General features: G+C 36.9%; 1 protein-coding gene across 2 annotated transcripts in view; it reads left to right on the forward strand.

The window, feature by feature from the left end:
* Positions 1–223: 223 nt before the first annotated feature.
* Positions 224–14,041, forward strand: part of LOC132104123 (plectin-like) — an 85,977-nt gene continuing 72,159 nt past the window's right edge. The window contains exon 1 of one of the 2 annotated variants that reach the window (XM_059509355.1): positions 224–428. In XM_059509355.1, the coding sequence (XP_059365338.1) occupies positions 239–428 (190 nt within the window). In that variant the 5' untranslated portion in view covers positions 224–238. Of the gene's footprint in view, positions 429–7,130; positions 7,398–14,041 lie in introns of those variants that run through there. The other variant, XM_059509360.1, reaches the window with a different exon arrangement.

Here is a 14,041-nt window from a genome sequence, read left to right on the forward strand (position 1 = left end):
TGCTCATTTGTTGAATTCCAGTTATTCTAGTACATATCTTTGGTTCCTAATATGCCATAGACATGAGGGATTTTGATATGTAGGCTTATATTTTATAATCTTTCTCAAAAATGACAATAAAGTCGATAATATCTACAGTTGTGTGAATTTTGTAGTGTCTTCTAGTGACTCTAAACACTTTGGACAGCTGTACTAATGTTGAATGATCTCTAACACTCCATGTCACCATTCCCAGGTCATGTCAGGGGGTCGCCGGCGGATACTTGAACGGTCTGCATCAGAGGAAAGTGCAAGTGACCTGAGCTCTTCACCTTTTCCTGGAGACACCTTACCATGGAACCTCCCCAAACACCAGCGCATCAAACGCTCCAAATCTGCCTCCGGAGATGTCCTGGACCCTGCAGAGAGAGCCATCATTCGCATTGCAGGTCAGAGGAATCATAAAGGAATACTGCAATTAAAAACACAATTAAAATTATCAATTAAAATTCTTTATTGGCATCTGGGGTTCCATGAGGAACCTTTAACATTCATGGAACCTTTCAATTCCTCAAAAGTTTCTTTAGGCCCAAATAAATAAAAAGAGGCAGTTGATACACAAGGTGTCCAGTGTGTAAAACGATCACTGCCAATAGAAAATAATTTAAAAAAGGTGCCTCTCACTGCAAAAACCATTTTGTCTGATCGAGCCCAAGACCATACTTTACTGATCGAGCCTAATCGGGATTAGATTTTTTAAAATGTTCTTCACACTTTTTTTTTGAACTGTTAATTGAAAGGTTCTTGTAAATGGTTCTTCTGTGGCATAGCTGGAAAAGGCCCCTTTTGGAACGATGTAGTTGTTTTATTTTTATTTTTTTAAGCTAAAAAACTTGAAGGAACAATGTGAGAATTAGTTTTAAGGTGTTTTTAGATGCAGCAAACAATTTTCACTTCCAAGTATAATATAATATAATGAAACATTCATGATGTGCGGTTTCCAAAACATTTATTCAAGGCACAGTATCATGAGCATACATTCAGTGAAATCTTGTGGGCAAAAAAGTCCTTTTGTCTTTTGTCAAAATGACAGCGACGTATGTAACACGTGGGGGAAAATTTTGCCCACCAGTGAAAGACCTAATAGTGTAGATTCAAATTGAAACTAGAGTTTGCCCTTGAAATTTTGCCAAAAAACAGTAAATGTGACTTCACCTTTAGTCAGAATACATGGCAACTTTTTGAATGGCAGTCAATGATGAAAGATACTTTTTGAAGCAAGGTCTTCAAAAATGCTTAGAGTCCACTATGTACAAGGAGTATTACTTGCTTGGCAAGTGTCTGATGTGCCTTTGAAGTTCTGCTTAAAACAGACTTGCTTTTTTGGCTTCTTATGTTTGCGAAGTATAATATACTATATATGTATACATATATTAGATAGAAAGTGTATTTTGGCTTAGGAGGAAAAAAAGCAACCCCTGGCTTTCTGGATGTATTGTACTTGCAGGTTTTAAAAGCATGTAGAACATTTATTACAGAAAAGCACATTCAGAAGCATGTTACAGACTACTTTTTTATATTTAATTAAAATATATATATATATTATATGTGTAGATATTTATATCTAGTAACCTGCAGTAAGTCTGTTCCTTGTGTGACCCTGCCATGTTGCAAAGGACTAACACAGCAGTTTGTTTATGTGTGTGTGTGTGTGTGTGTGTGAGTGAGTGCATAACAAACCATACCCACTCACACAATATTAGGCAAGGGTGAAGTCACAGGACTGCAGTGCTCTTATCTCTTTTAGTTCCTCTGATCTTCATTATGCACACATAAGGATTCTGCCACTATTAAAGCATGGTTTCTCTGTGCCATACATATTTTATATTAGGGTAGAGTTTCCTCTGGTACACTGACATCTTTATCTCACTGTGGAAAGCAGGATGCTGGTGTATAGTCTGGATGAACCTCATCCATTGTTTCATGTGTAGTCTTTTGTGACCATTTCAGGAAACTTTAAAGTATGTAACATTTATACATTTGGCACACATTTATCCAAAGTGACTTTTGCTGCATTTAGGGTCATTGTTGCTGCTGCTAGGGTGTTGCTAGTGCCTAGCTCTGTCAAAGCTTTCATTCTATTCACAAAGATGACTGTGTTTTCTAGCAACACATGTGCCCACTTTCTGGATTACAACGGGATGTTTTGATCATTCAGGTTTGAACTGCACTTGGCTGCCATCCTGTGGCAATACATTTACACTGTGAAAATTTGTCAGCATCTCTGCTTGCTTGCTTTTCACTGCTAAATGGTTCATTTAAATTCATTGTATTGCTGCAATTATGACAAAAATATGTCCCTTGATATTGTAATCATGATTATTAATATTGATTAAATAAGTGGCAGCATTTAGGGACGGAGTATACTTAGATTTTAATTCTTAAGTCTTACATAAAAATGTTACATTTATCATGCTGAAAATCAAATGCCAGTCAGTCTACACAACTCAAATTAGTTTGGCTCTTAACTCCATTATATCTTCAACTTCAGATCTGAATTTCTTGCCCGCCGCTCTGTTGCAGGGGCCAGGTTTCATATACGGTTGTCTCCGGCTAGAGTGAGCACTGCAGAATGCTCTAAAATGTCTGGAATTTTACTTGTGTAGCCATCAGAGAAAGGTTAGAGGAGGTGACTTTTATAGGTTTCATGGAGAGGCAAGCTCTGAACTAATCTGACAGTAACAGTGAGTTATAGTCACCAGACATAAGATATTTCCATCCCAAGACCATACTTTACATAAAAGAATAATACATTTATTTTAATATTTATGAAAATGTATGTAGTTTTTCATTTGCATGCAGCTTTTTAGTGTCAATAGTGTTATGGTGAGTTAAAACGGAGTCATACTCTAAAAATGCTTTCAAACCTGTTTTCTCTCCTGTTTTAGTGATACTAATGAGGTGTTGAGGGAAGGAATTCAGCATCTAAACTTTAACACATTCAGTCTTTCCTCCTTGCCATCACTGCACAGCACAAACTGGTTATCAGATACTCCTGACAGGAACTACTGGCATGTAGAAGATATGCAGTTTGATTGCAGTTGGCATTTATGTAATTAATTAAAAATGTAATCAACACATGCAGGTTAATTACAGTGTGACAGCCTGCTATCCGTCTGGTATCACATTTCTGCTTGTGCAGTTTTTCTTGTTTAGCTTAGTCCTGAAAACTTTCAGGTTGTTGGCTTCAGAAAGATCTTGGGAAAATCTGTAACCTTTATAGAGCATACCAGGATGAATCAATTATTCATGATTAACTATAAATAGCATACATAAATTGATTCCACATAACCCCAGACCTCGAAAAATTCTGTGAATTATTTACCCATAGCCTTGACTTCCCATATCTCAACATTATTGTTACATTTCACATACTGACAATCTGCCAAAGTTCAGAAGCAGATCTGAGGTAAATCAGTGGAAATTATCAGTTTAAATTTTTATCAGTATACTGATTTTGGCTTATGAACTATAGTCAAGGTCAAGTTTATTGATACAAGTGTATAGTTGCCTTTTTCTTGTTAGACAGTGACAGTAAATAAGATGGTGGGATATCATTTGTTCTAATATATATATCCCCCAAATGGCAGCCCTACTGCCACCACATGGTGTCAGTAGTTTAAACAAAAAAAACCTGAGAAATGTGTTTTAGATTGAGCACTAATGCTCAGGTTTCCAGCAAACATTGATTTTCCCTTAAAGGTCAGTAGTTTAGACTGAGGTTGTATGCTAATGATCAGTTAGACCAAGATCAAAAGCTCCTTAAGCCAAAAAGACATCTGTCCTGCTGCTGTAAAGAAGAATCTAGAGATATTAGCGTCATGCCAAGTTGAGATGAAAAGCTGGTTGGTTCTCATGATGAACATGGACACGTGTTGGTTCTTTTAACTCACTCCACTGAGCAACAACCCAAAATACCTTACAGGTATTTTGTTCAGCACATGTAAAATATAGTTTGATGAACTACCTGTTAAAATATGATTTGAGCATAATCCATTTGATATATTTTAGGGCATATCCAGGTCCCTAATTTCATGGCAGATTAACTGTGCATTTTTGGTTTTCATTCCACATCTGGCAAGTGTATTCAGAGCACATATATCAGGCATGATTAAATTCTTACACAAGATTTTATTACATGGCATCTCCAAAACAGCAATGGAGAATTGATCAGGATTTATGTATTTTTCCAGAAATATACTCCCTTCTCTTATATAAACATGTGCATGCTGAGCAGTATTTATTTTTATATTTTATTGCACCTGAAGCCAAAATATTTGCAGTAGTTTGAGAAAGACTTTCTCAGTGATGTTAAAAATGTCAAATACTGACAAGCATTATCCATGGGTTTGGAAAAGAGCTGACGGGTTGATGGATTGTGGACCCCTTGGGAAAGCTCGTAATGAGAGCACATCTGGTGTAGGGGGTTTCTTATGGTGTCGGGTGGGGTTTGCCCCCTTGAGACCACTGGGGTTTTTTAAGATGGATGTGAAACATCAAACATAGCTGCTACCAGCTTGACTTAGTTTTTTAGAAAGGGGCCAAGGAGCAGCAGAATTGCGTCTCACACCCACTTCATTCTTTAAAAGCAAATTGCTTTTTAAAGGGATAAAAGTTCACTTCTTATAACCCCATCCTCATCTCTGGAAGCTTTTCCATTTCCTCCTGAGATAGGCTATAGGACACACTTCATACAAAAGGGCTTTATTTCCCTCTTCCCTTCCCACTCACTCTCTCTCTGCTTATTTAATCACTGTCACACTCTCAAAACACACACATAAGTGGCATGGTCTCCATTCTACTAGTGGTTTCCTATCATGAAGTCTGTGTTTAATGTAGTGTTATTAGCAGCTTCTGTATTAAGTAGTTTAATTTAAAATAGGTATATATTTTTTAGAACTAGATAAAAAACATGATTTGCTGCAATAATAATAGAATGTTCTGTGTGGTAGTTAGGGCAAACTCTGATTTCTGCATGCTTATGAATCCTTTCAATATGACAAACAAGGTGTAGACACAATGTAAGAGAGTCATTGTGGAGTTTAGTTAGCTTTCTTGATTATTACTGGATTTTTAGCAAGAGTGCAGAATTTTGAGCTTGTGCTGAACAATACTGATTGACAGCCTCTTCAATCATACAGGGAACACTTTTTGCTTGCTTTAGGTATATTAAAATACAATATTCACAATAGGAGTAAAAGTTTAACTTTTTTTGCTGCTTAGTGCATGCTGAAAGAATTCTGGAAACTATGATGATAATGATAGCAAAGGACAGGACAAACAAGACTGATACTATTTGTCAAACTGTATCTGTAATTCAAAACAATTGTCCTGCCATTTGTTCTGTGCGGTGTCAAGTGTTTCATGTTCTTTTTTTTATCTTTTCATTTTTGTAAACAATAGCTGCTTTTCCACTGTCGGGCCAGTGGGAGCCTGGGCTAACAATGAGCCGAAAAGCCAAAATCAAGCTGCGTTTTCACTGTCGGACCATCGCTACTGCAAAACCCACCTTTAACAAGCCTACATGAAACAAATGTTCCCAGCCAGCACTTCTCAAGTGAGACAAAAAATAAATATGAAAACTAAATATTGCAAAGCAAACTAGACAGAAGCAGGCATTTGGTCCTTAAATAAACACTTTAAAAAACATTCAGGCATCAATATGTTATATACCTGTGATTTACGATACTAAAATTACACGATTATATTCATACAGTATATGATTTAAGTTCTTCAAACATTCTCTGTTTTTTTTGGGGGTTTTTTTGGTAGCCTTTAACAGTGCATATAATATCATGCTCTTATATAACATTGGATATCTGCCACATATGATCAGAAATGCTGTTAGATCACAATCTAGAAGGGATAGTTCACATTCAATGGGAACCACCAACTGAAGAAGAAGAATTCAAATTTTTGGGTGAACTATCCCTTTAAGATATTTCAGAAATTCGCTGGCATCTGAAAGTGGTTTGCCATTAAAATGGTTTTTATGTCTTAAATGTTGATGTTAGATGGTAGTTTGGTATGAAAACATGGGTAATGAGCAGCGGTACCAACCGTCTCGCAACTAGGATAAACTCGCCTTTGTTCATGACCACCACTCGTCAAGCCCCAGTTGGCCTGCTTTGGACCAAGGTATTCGGCGGTCTGAAAATCCCTGGCCGTTGGCCCCGAAGAAGCCCCGGAAGTGACAGTGGAAACGCGACTGGCCCTGACACGCACTAGCATGCTTGCTTTTGACCCGACAGTGGAAACATGGCTAATGTTTACTTATAAATATTTTAAGGCTGCTTGCTGTTTTAATGTACAGTATGTAATAAAATTTTGCTATCCTGACCACACTACTTGCTAGACTTTAGGGTATGCTGGGTGACCAATAGTTGGTTTCTAGGGCGTTCTGGGTTATTGTCAAGCTGTTTCTAGGAATGTTGTTTGTTGCTTTTAGGGTGTTCTTGGTGGTTTGTTACTGGTCCAAGTATAATGAGCTTTTCCCCCCAACTGTTTTATCATCTTGCAAGATTTATAAAAGACATGTCACACCTGCAACAAGCCATTATTATTGGAAGTATTTTTCTTGTCTGTTGTACAAAATGTTTTATTTTTTTATGTTCCACTGATGAAAGTCATACAGGCTTCGAATGACTTCAGTTTGAGTAAACTGACAGAATTTAAATTTTTGAGTGGACTGTCCCTTTAAACCTAATATTATTCTCATGTAGATGCCAGGACTCAGTGTATGTTTGTTCACACATTGTTGCTATTGAGTCTGACTGAATGTGAGAGTGTCAAAGTCCTGCTGAGATTCAGCCTTCATGTTACAGCCAATATTAGCCCTCACTATACTTCCTTAGTGCCTTTCCATTCGTGCTGATCTATATTTTTGTCTGGCTTCATATTGCTTCATTGTACTAGATCTGATGTCCTTAGAAAGCAGTCTGTTGCTTGTGTATGTGCATGTATGTTTGTTGCATGTATGCCTTTAAGAGGTGGGACCGTGCTGTGTGTGTGTTGGTATTTCTCAAGCTTGAAGAGGGGAGTGGTACTGGTGGTCTGGAACAAGAGCCAGAACTGTGGGGGAACATTCACTCACACACTTACTCATACACACACATACTCACATACACAGCCTGGAGAGAGTGAGACTGTACAAACAACCAGTCTGTTCTGACAGACCAGTCGTCAAGAAGGCACATCCGAAGAGGGGCTGAAAGTAAGAGAAGAAGGGAAAACAAACCAGAGATTGAACTGACCTCACTCCAAGGCCATGTCCATGTACGATCCAGCCAGCGTGACTGCTCAAGTAGACGAGCAGGAGTTTGTGCAAGCATACGAGACCGTCAGGGAGAAGTATAAAGGTACTCGAGCCGTGGCTGTCACCGTCCGTGTGTGAATGCACCATATGTGCGACTGTGATTGTGTGCTGCATGGGTTCATGTCTGGAGAAGAGGGGGCTGTAGTTAGTCACTGGCTTCGGGTTATAAGTAATTCTATACTGATTGGCACAGATGCGTCTGACTGCAGAGTTGCAAAAGACTAAACCTAGAGGCTCTAGTAGCTCTGAAACTTTGGATTGGCATGAGTTCTACAGCTGTTTCTGTTAAAACACATGCTGACGGGTCCATTTAATTCTGATTTCATTCAGACTTCTTCAACCCACCTGGTCTGTCGGGGTCTTCAATCATCCAGGAAGCAACTGTCTATAAACATCATGCTTATGAGACAAGTTTTAATCATAATCATAGTTAATCATAGTTTTTAATCATTAACAAGTGTTAATCATTTGTTCTTGGAGAATGCATCTCCCCATTTGTGCAGATGTGATGACTAATTTATTGCAGTTTTCTAATATTTATTTTATAATATTCACCTTTTTTATATAGAAGGCATGCGATATAAGGCTGTAAATGGGAATGATCTAAACATTAAAAGCATTAGTATATACACTTGCGTTCAGAAGTAATAAATGACATTTTAAACTATATTAAAATGTAACAGTTATTTTAAATTGTAATGATATTTCACTATTTTACTTGTGTATATTTGACATGTTTTTTTCCCTTTATTTAATTTATTTCACAATACATAGTATTACAAAGCAGATTGAATGCCTTGCATGGCTCATGTTCTTAAATATGTAGTCATCCTCTCCCATAATCCTACTCCTGCCCCATGTGTGCAGGACTGGGACCTGAGGGGAGATCTATAAATATTACCCCAGTTTATTGTTGTAGAGGAGAACTTGACCCAGACGGCCAGCATAAGTCTGAATGAATCCTCTGGAGGGGTTTTATGTAAAACCTAATGTTGGACATAATTGTATATATACATAGTGTTTTTTTTTTTTTTTGTCTTCCTCTGGACCTCTTCCCTTTTGAAGTGTGTCACATGGTGGCAAAATCTCTCCCTTTGGCACCAGTGTGAGTACTTCATGACTCACTGAGACTGACCAGTTTTCCCTTTTGGGTTACCTCTGATTTTTGCGACACTTCTTGATAAGAGGCAGATTTAGAGAAGACTAAGAAATACACAGATTGAATCGAGTGGATAATTTATGAAATTATACTGAGCCAAATCTGAAGCATTAATATTTTCTCAATTTTTGGCTCATTTTAAACGTGCCAGATTATTGATCTTCTGGTGTGTCTTTTTGAAATTGGGTTGTCACCACCATGGAAGCAGTTTAGTACTGATGGATAGAAATGCTGCGCAGTGGATATTTTGGTATCACGGTCTCTTAAATAAGACGGAAGAACTATTTTTAAGCAGAATAAAACCTGTCCTATGTTTAGATTTCTTTTAATGGACACATTCACAGCACTCTTCAGATTCAGGATCTGGTTTCATGGCTACTACATCTGCCTGTGAACTAGAAACTGACCTTTGACCCTAGGGAATGCTTGTTGAGCTGATTGCTTATGGTAACCAGGTAAGTGAGCCGGTGTTTAATCAGCGGAGTGCATCCTCTAACCTTAACCAAACACAAGGTCCCATAGATGACTGTCTTGCGGCTGCTGTTGACCCGGGGTGACCCTGTGTGGTCAGGGAGGAGTAGCTTTTAAAGATGCAAATACCTGTTAAACTTTGGGTTGGCCACATCTTGAATTGGTATGCACGCTCACGCTGAATGATTTAACCTTTGACCCTTGTGTGATTTACCGGATATCACCATGGCAAGGCCCCCTCTAAAGCCTTCTTGGAATTCCTGAAGTACATTAGCAAAGTAAAGAAAAAGGAAATACCTGTCCTGTATGTTTTAAAACAGTAAGATGCAGTGGCCCATTAAGTATTTGGCCAAGTGCCTTTTTTTTAGAGCAAATCATTTTAAGGATTTTGTTAATGTTAGATTCAAAATTATAAAACTATAGATATACTACCATTCAAAATTTTGGGGTCTGTGGGAGTGTTTTACATTCTCACAAGAGGTTTCTTTTGCTTACCAAGGCTGCATTTATTTGTTAAAAAATGCAGTAAAAACAGTAATATTGTAAAAGTAAAATTAGTAATATTTTAAAATATAATTTATTCCTGTGATGGCAAAGCTGAATTTTTAGCAGTCACGAGATTCTTCAGAAATCATTCTATCATAATAAATTAATTCAATCATAATATTTCAATTTGGATATGTTAATATATAAATATGTTAATCTTGCTTCCTTTTTGAATAAAAGTATTAATTTCTATATTAAAAAAAACTTACTAACCCCATGCTGTTCAAAATTAAGATTAAAATTAACTTTTTTGTTTTTTTAGAAAAAAATGAATTAGGCACTTGTGAAAAATCACATTGGAATCAGTTGATTTGAAAAAAAAAAAAAACGGAAACCTAAAAAAAAGAAAATGTGATTATTTATTTGCAGATGTCACTTGATTTATATATTTTACTGCTTATGAAGTGAAAAGATCCAAATACTTTTTTAGGGTCATTACAGAGTGTATTACAGAGGATCACATCAGGTAATAATGTGAAATAAGGTCAACAGCAACTGGAGTGTCTTTGAAAAAGTTTGTCTGTGCTCATAACTGGCCAAAAACATGAGCTGCCATTAATTGAGCCACCTTTAGATCGTCCAAATATGGAACAGATCTATCCCTTCTATTGCCAAGACTCTATAGCCAAGATCAGGTTAATGCAACATGATCTTACATTCCAAAATAGTGTCTCTAAAAAGCCTACCCATAGTTATGAACACACAGATATCCGTGAGTGTGCACAGGACAAGTGTATTTCTACTTATTCACAGCACAGATTTGGATTTGAACTAATGCTGGTCACACATTTAAAAGTATTTGATGTATATCCGTACAGTATTTGTTACATGCAGTTTCCTGCAAGTATGTCCTGAGACACACCTATGAGTAAAGCTCATGACTCAAATGAAACCCCTGTTGATGGCACAGCCAATGAGTATTGAGGGATTACTTTAGGTAATGTGATAATGATTCATGCCATAAAGCATTCCCGTGTGAAATACATGGATCATCTTGGTAAAGTCAGCTCTTTATATTTAGGAAACCCAGTCTTGGGTACAGAGTCACCCTCTTTGAAAGTGAATGATAAGATCACAGTCTGTTTACATAGAATGATAGCATGTACATTCTTTATTGAAAATTATGCATAGCTTTGTTTTGCAACAGAGCTTTTTAACATAAAAGGTTAGTTCACTTAAAATCTCATTCCAAACCTAAACAAAATTGAAGAACACTGTAAAAAGATGTTTTAAAAAAAAAGGCTATAAAATGAATGTTGACAGGGTCCAGTGTTGTTTTGGGCCCCACTGATTTTTATTGTATTGACAAAAACAGAAACAAATGAGTATCATTTGGGGGTATGCTTTTTTGGGGGTCAATTTGAGTCCCAGAAAAGCAGTTAAATTGCATGATCAAAAAACGTTAGCATAACATTGAGTATTAACATTGGAGAAGCTTGTAACTGAAAGTGGAAAATGAAAAGAAGCATATGGGAGTGAAATTTTTTCCTGTCAGAGGCCTGCATGCACATCTTAAAGAGGGAAAGTTTGGGTAATGGAAGTTGCGGTGTTCCGAACTGGAATAGAAAGGGAATATTATTAATACACTGTGAAAACTTTTTTTTGGAGAGAAAAGCTGGAAAGAAGTAGACTGAGAGTAATGTTTTGCGTTGTGGATTTTGTGTAGTGGATGATGGAGAATTGTGCTGTTGCATTATTGGTCATGTTACTTGATTAGCATAATTCCTTTATTAAATGAGGTGCTAAAACAATGCACACATAAACTCAGCAGACATCAGCAGATGCAGTTCATTCTTGGTGAATTCCTTGGTGAATATGTGTAAGAAATTATAGTCTGAAAAATCCATTCTTTTATTTATTTGTTTGTTAATTTGATTATTAAATTAAAAAATTTGGGCATCTGAATATCTGTATATAGATATTAGTCATTATTCAGTTTCTCCAAATAATATTTTATTAAGATGATATTAGAATGCTTCACTAGTTTTTTGATCAAAGCTCTGTAGTTTTAATGTGTTGGCAAAACATAATGCAATACAATACTGTGATGATTGAGAGATATACAAATAAGCACTCCTCTTAAGCCTGATGTGTCATATTTGATTTCATTTTAATATATTTGATATCATTTTAACATGATTTTTGTTACATGACATAGCAGGCTTTATAGGTTTAACACACATTTACTAACACATGATTTGTTTCCTGTATGTTTCTTTGACTTTCCAGTAACTTTAATAAGAATGAAAATGTCTAGAAAGAACAAAAATGTTAATGTGAAAATGTCCTTCACAGCTTTCACGTGTGGGATGGATACACTTTGTAGCCAGTATGGGTAAACAGAGAATGTTTGCTGCTTAATTTCTCACCTCTTTGGGATTTCTCACAAGTCCTTGGGCAATGTTTTACATTTGTAGATTTTAATGTTTTTAGACCGGCTGAGGAATTCTTTCTAAATTCCTAATGTGTATTTTAATATATATATATATATATATATTTTTTTTTAATCTAGATTAATCTCACTGTGATCTTGAAATTAATCTAGATCAGGGGTGCCCATCCCTGCTCCTGGTGATCGACTGTCCTGCAAAGTTTGGCTCCAACCCTAATCAAACACCCTTGCCTTTAATTTTTAAGTGAGCCTGAAGACCTTAATTAGTTGCTTCAGGTGTGTTTGATTAGGGTTGGAGCTAAACTTTGCAGGACAGTCGATCACCAGGAACAGGGTTGGGCACCCCTGATCTAGATTAATCTAGATTAAAATGGCTCATTCGAATTCTGCCGAAGGCATTCAGAGTATGTGTGTTACCCAAATAAAATTGACAAACAGTAAGTCTTTGAGAAGGGGTTTATCAAGCTAGGTGGTGCATTAGAAAAGGGGCTCATCTCCTGTTTCCAAAATGCAGTACAGAGTGCTTGAAAAAGATGTAAACTAATTCCACATTGCACAAGGTGCAAACAACCTCACGCCTGTTTCACACATACTCCGTCTGCAGTGCGTATGCGTTGGATATTTTATTACGCACCCATGTTAACGGATTCCAGTTGCATTCCAGGAGCGTTGTGTCTGCAGCAGTGCAGCGATCGTATATGTACCGAGTAGCGAACTGCAAACGCGTCCTGTGTGAAATCACATCGAGTCTATGCTGCACCACATACGTAACACACGCACACGGACTGCATACGCACTGCAGACGGAGTATGTGTGAAACAGGCGTGAGCAGAGCCGTAGCTGGGGTCAGCGGGGACCCGGTGAAGGTTGTACCAGTGGGCCCTGTTTGAAATTGTTTAATTTGTATGTTAGTTTATTTTTATTTATTTGTGCTATTTACACAATGTTTAAGTTTTTTTTAAGTTTGTAGGTGTCAAGGTACAGAAACCAAATAATTAAATGTAAAATAGATAGTCTTCAATGTAAAAATGAAATATACAATCAAACCTACATTTATTCAGACACCTTCAACGTTTCTCACATTATTACAGTTTTGTTATATATATCAAAAATTATATCTGGTGTCTGAATAATTTTTGGTTTGACTGTTAAAACTACAAAGTAATTCAGTCAAGAGCAGTGAGTGATTTTCTTTAATTTTCTTGGATTAACATTACAGCAGCCAGTAGCTAAATTAGGCGCGATCACTTTAAGAGACGATGAACTCATCCAATATAATACACATCCCATTTTTTTTCCTCAACTGTTTACTTTCACTTAAGAAATAACTGACAGTTTTATCGAGAATAATTTCCAAGGTGGATATTTTGACATATTTTGCATGTATTTGTCGGCACAAGAGCAAAAATAAGCAAATTCGATGTTCAAGTGTTTTGAGACGCCTTTCTCTGCGTGATCCCTGAACACCAGAACACAGTGAGTACTGAATTGGGCTCTTTCACATCTTTTTGTTTGTTCAAACTGCGATTTGTATTTGTTCGTTCAGGTGCAGGAATGACTTCGAGGAGAACTTCGCAGAAGAGAGATGGGTTCAGTGTCGCTGTCCGTGATACACGGCTCTCTCTCTCGTGCGCACCGAACACAGCGCGAGAGTAACCAGCTACTCTCTTCAGCTTTTCCGCGTCTTGTTTTTGGATGCTTTAATGTTTAACCCTCTATGGTACGGAGTTGCCATATGGCAACAATTAATTTATACCCATTTATTTGTTATTCTGAAAAAACTACGATATATCACATTATGGGAATTAAAAGGGTAGGCCTTAAGGTAGCCAATGATGTGCTGTTTTTAAGTCACATGACAACTGAATGTCCTCCCAAAACTCTTTTTTCCACTGTCACCCTGACACAGAAGACACCTGTTGAAGTGCCCCAGAAATTGCTCTAATTTCTAAACATCTTTTCTCAAGGGGGATTTTTTTGCAACATCTTTGGTAAATTAGATATTTTAATTGAGAAATTAATTTTGTCTAACATAGTTTTACTGTAAATTAAGAAAATATCAAGGTTGCCATATGGCAACACTGTACCACAGTGGAAGTGCAGTAATGTATTTCCCCAT

Source organism: Carassius carassius, chromosome 25, assembly GCF_963082965.1.
Source record: "Carassius carassius chromosome 25, fCarCar2.1, whole genome shotgun sequence".
NCBI lineage: Eukaryota > Metazoa > Chordata > Actinopteri > Cypriniformes > Cyprinidae > Carassius > Carassius carassius.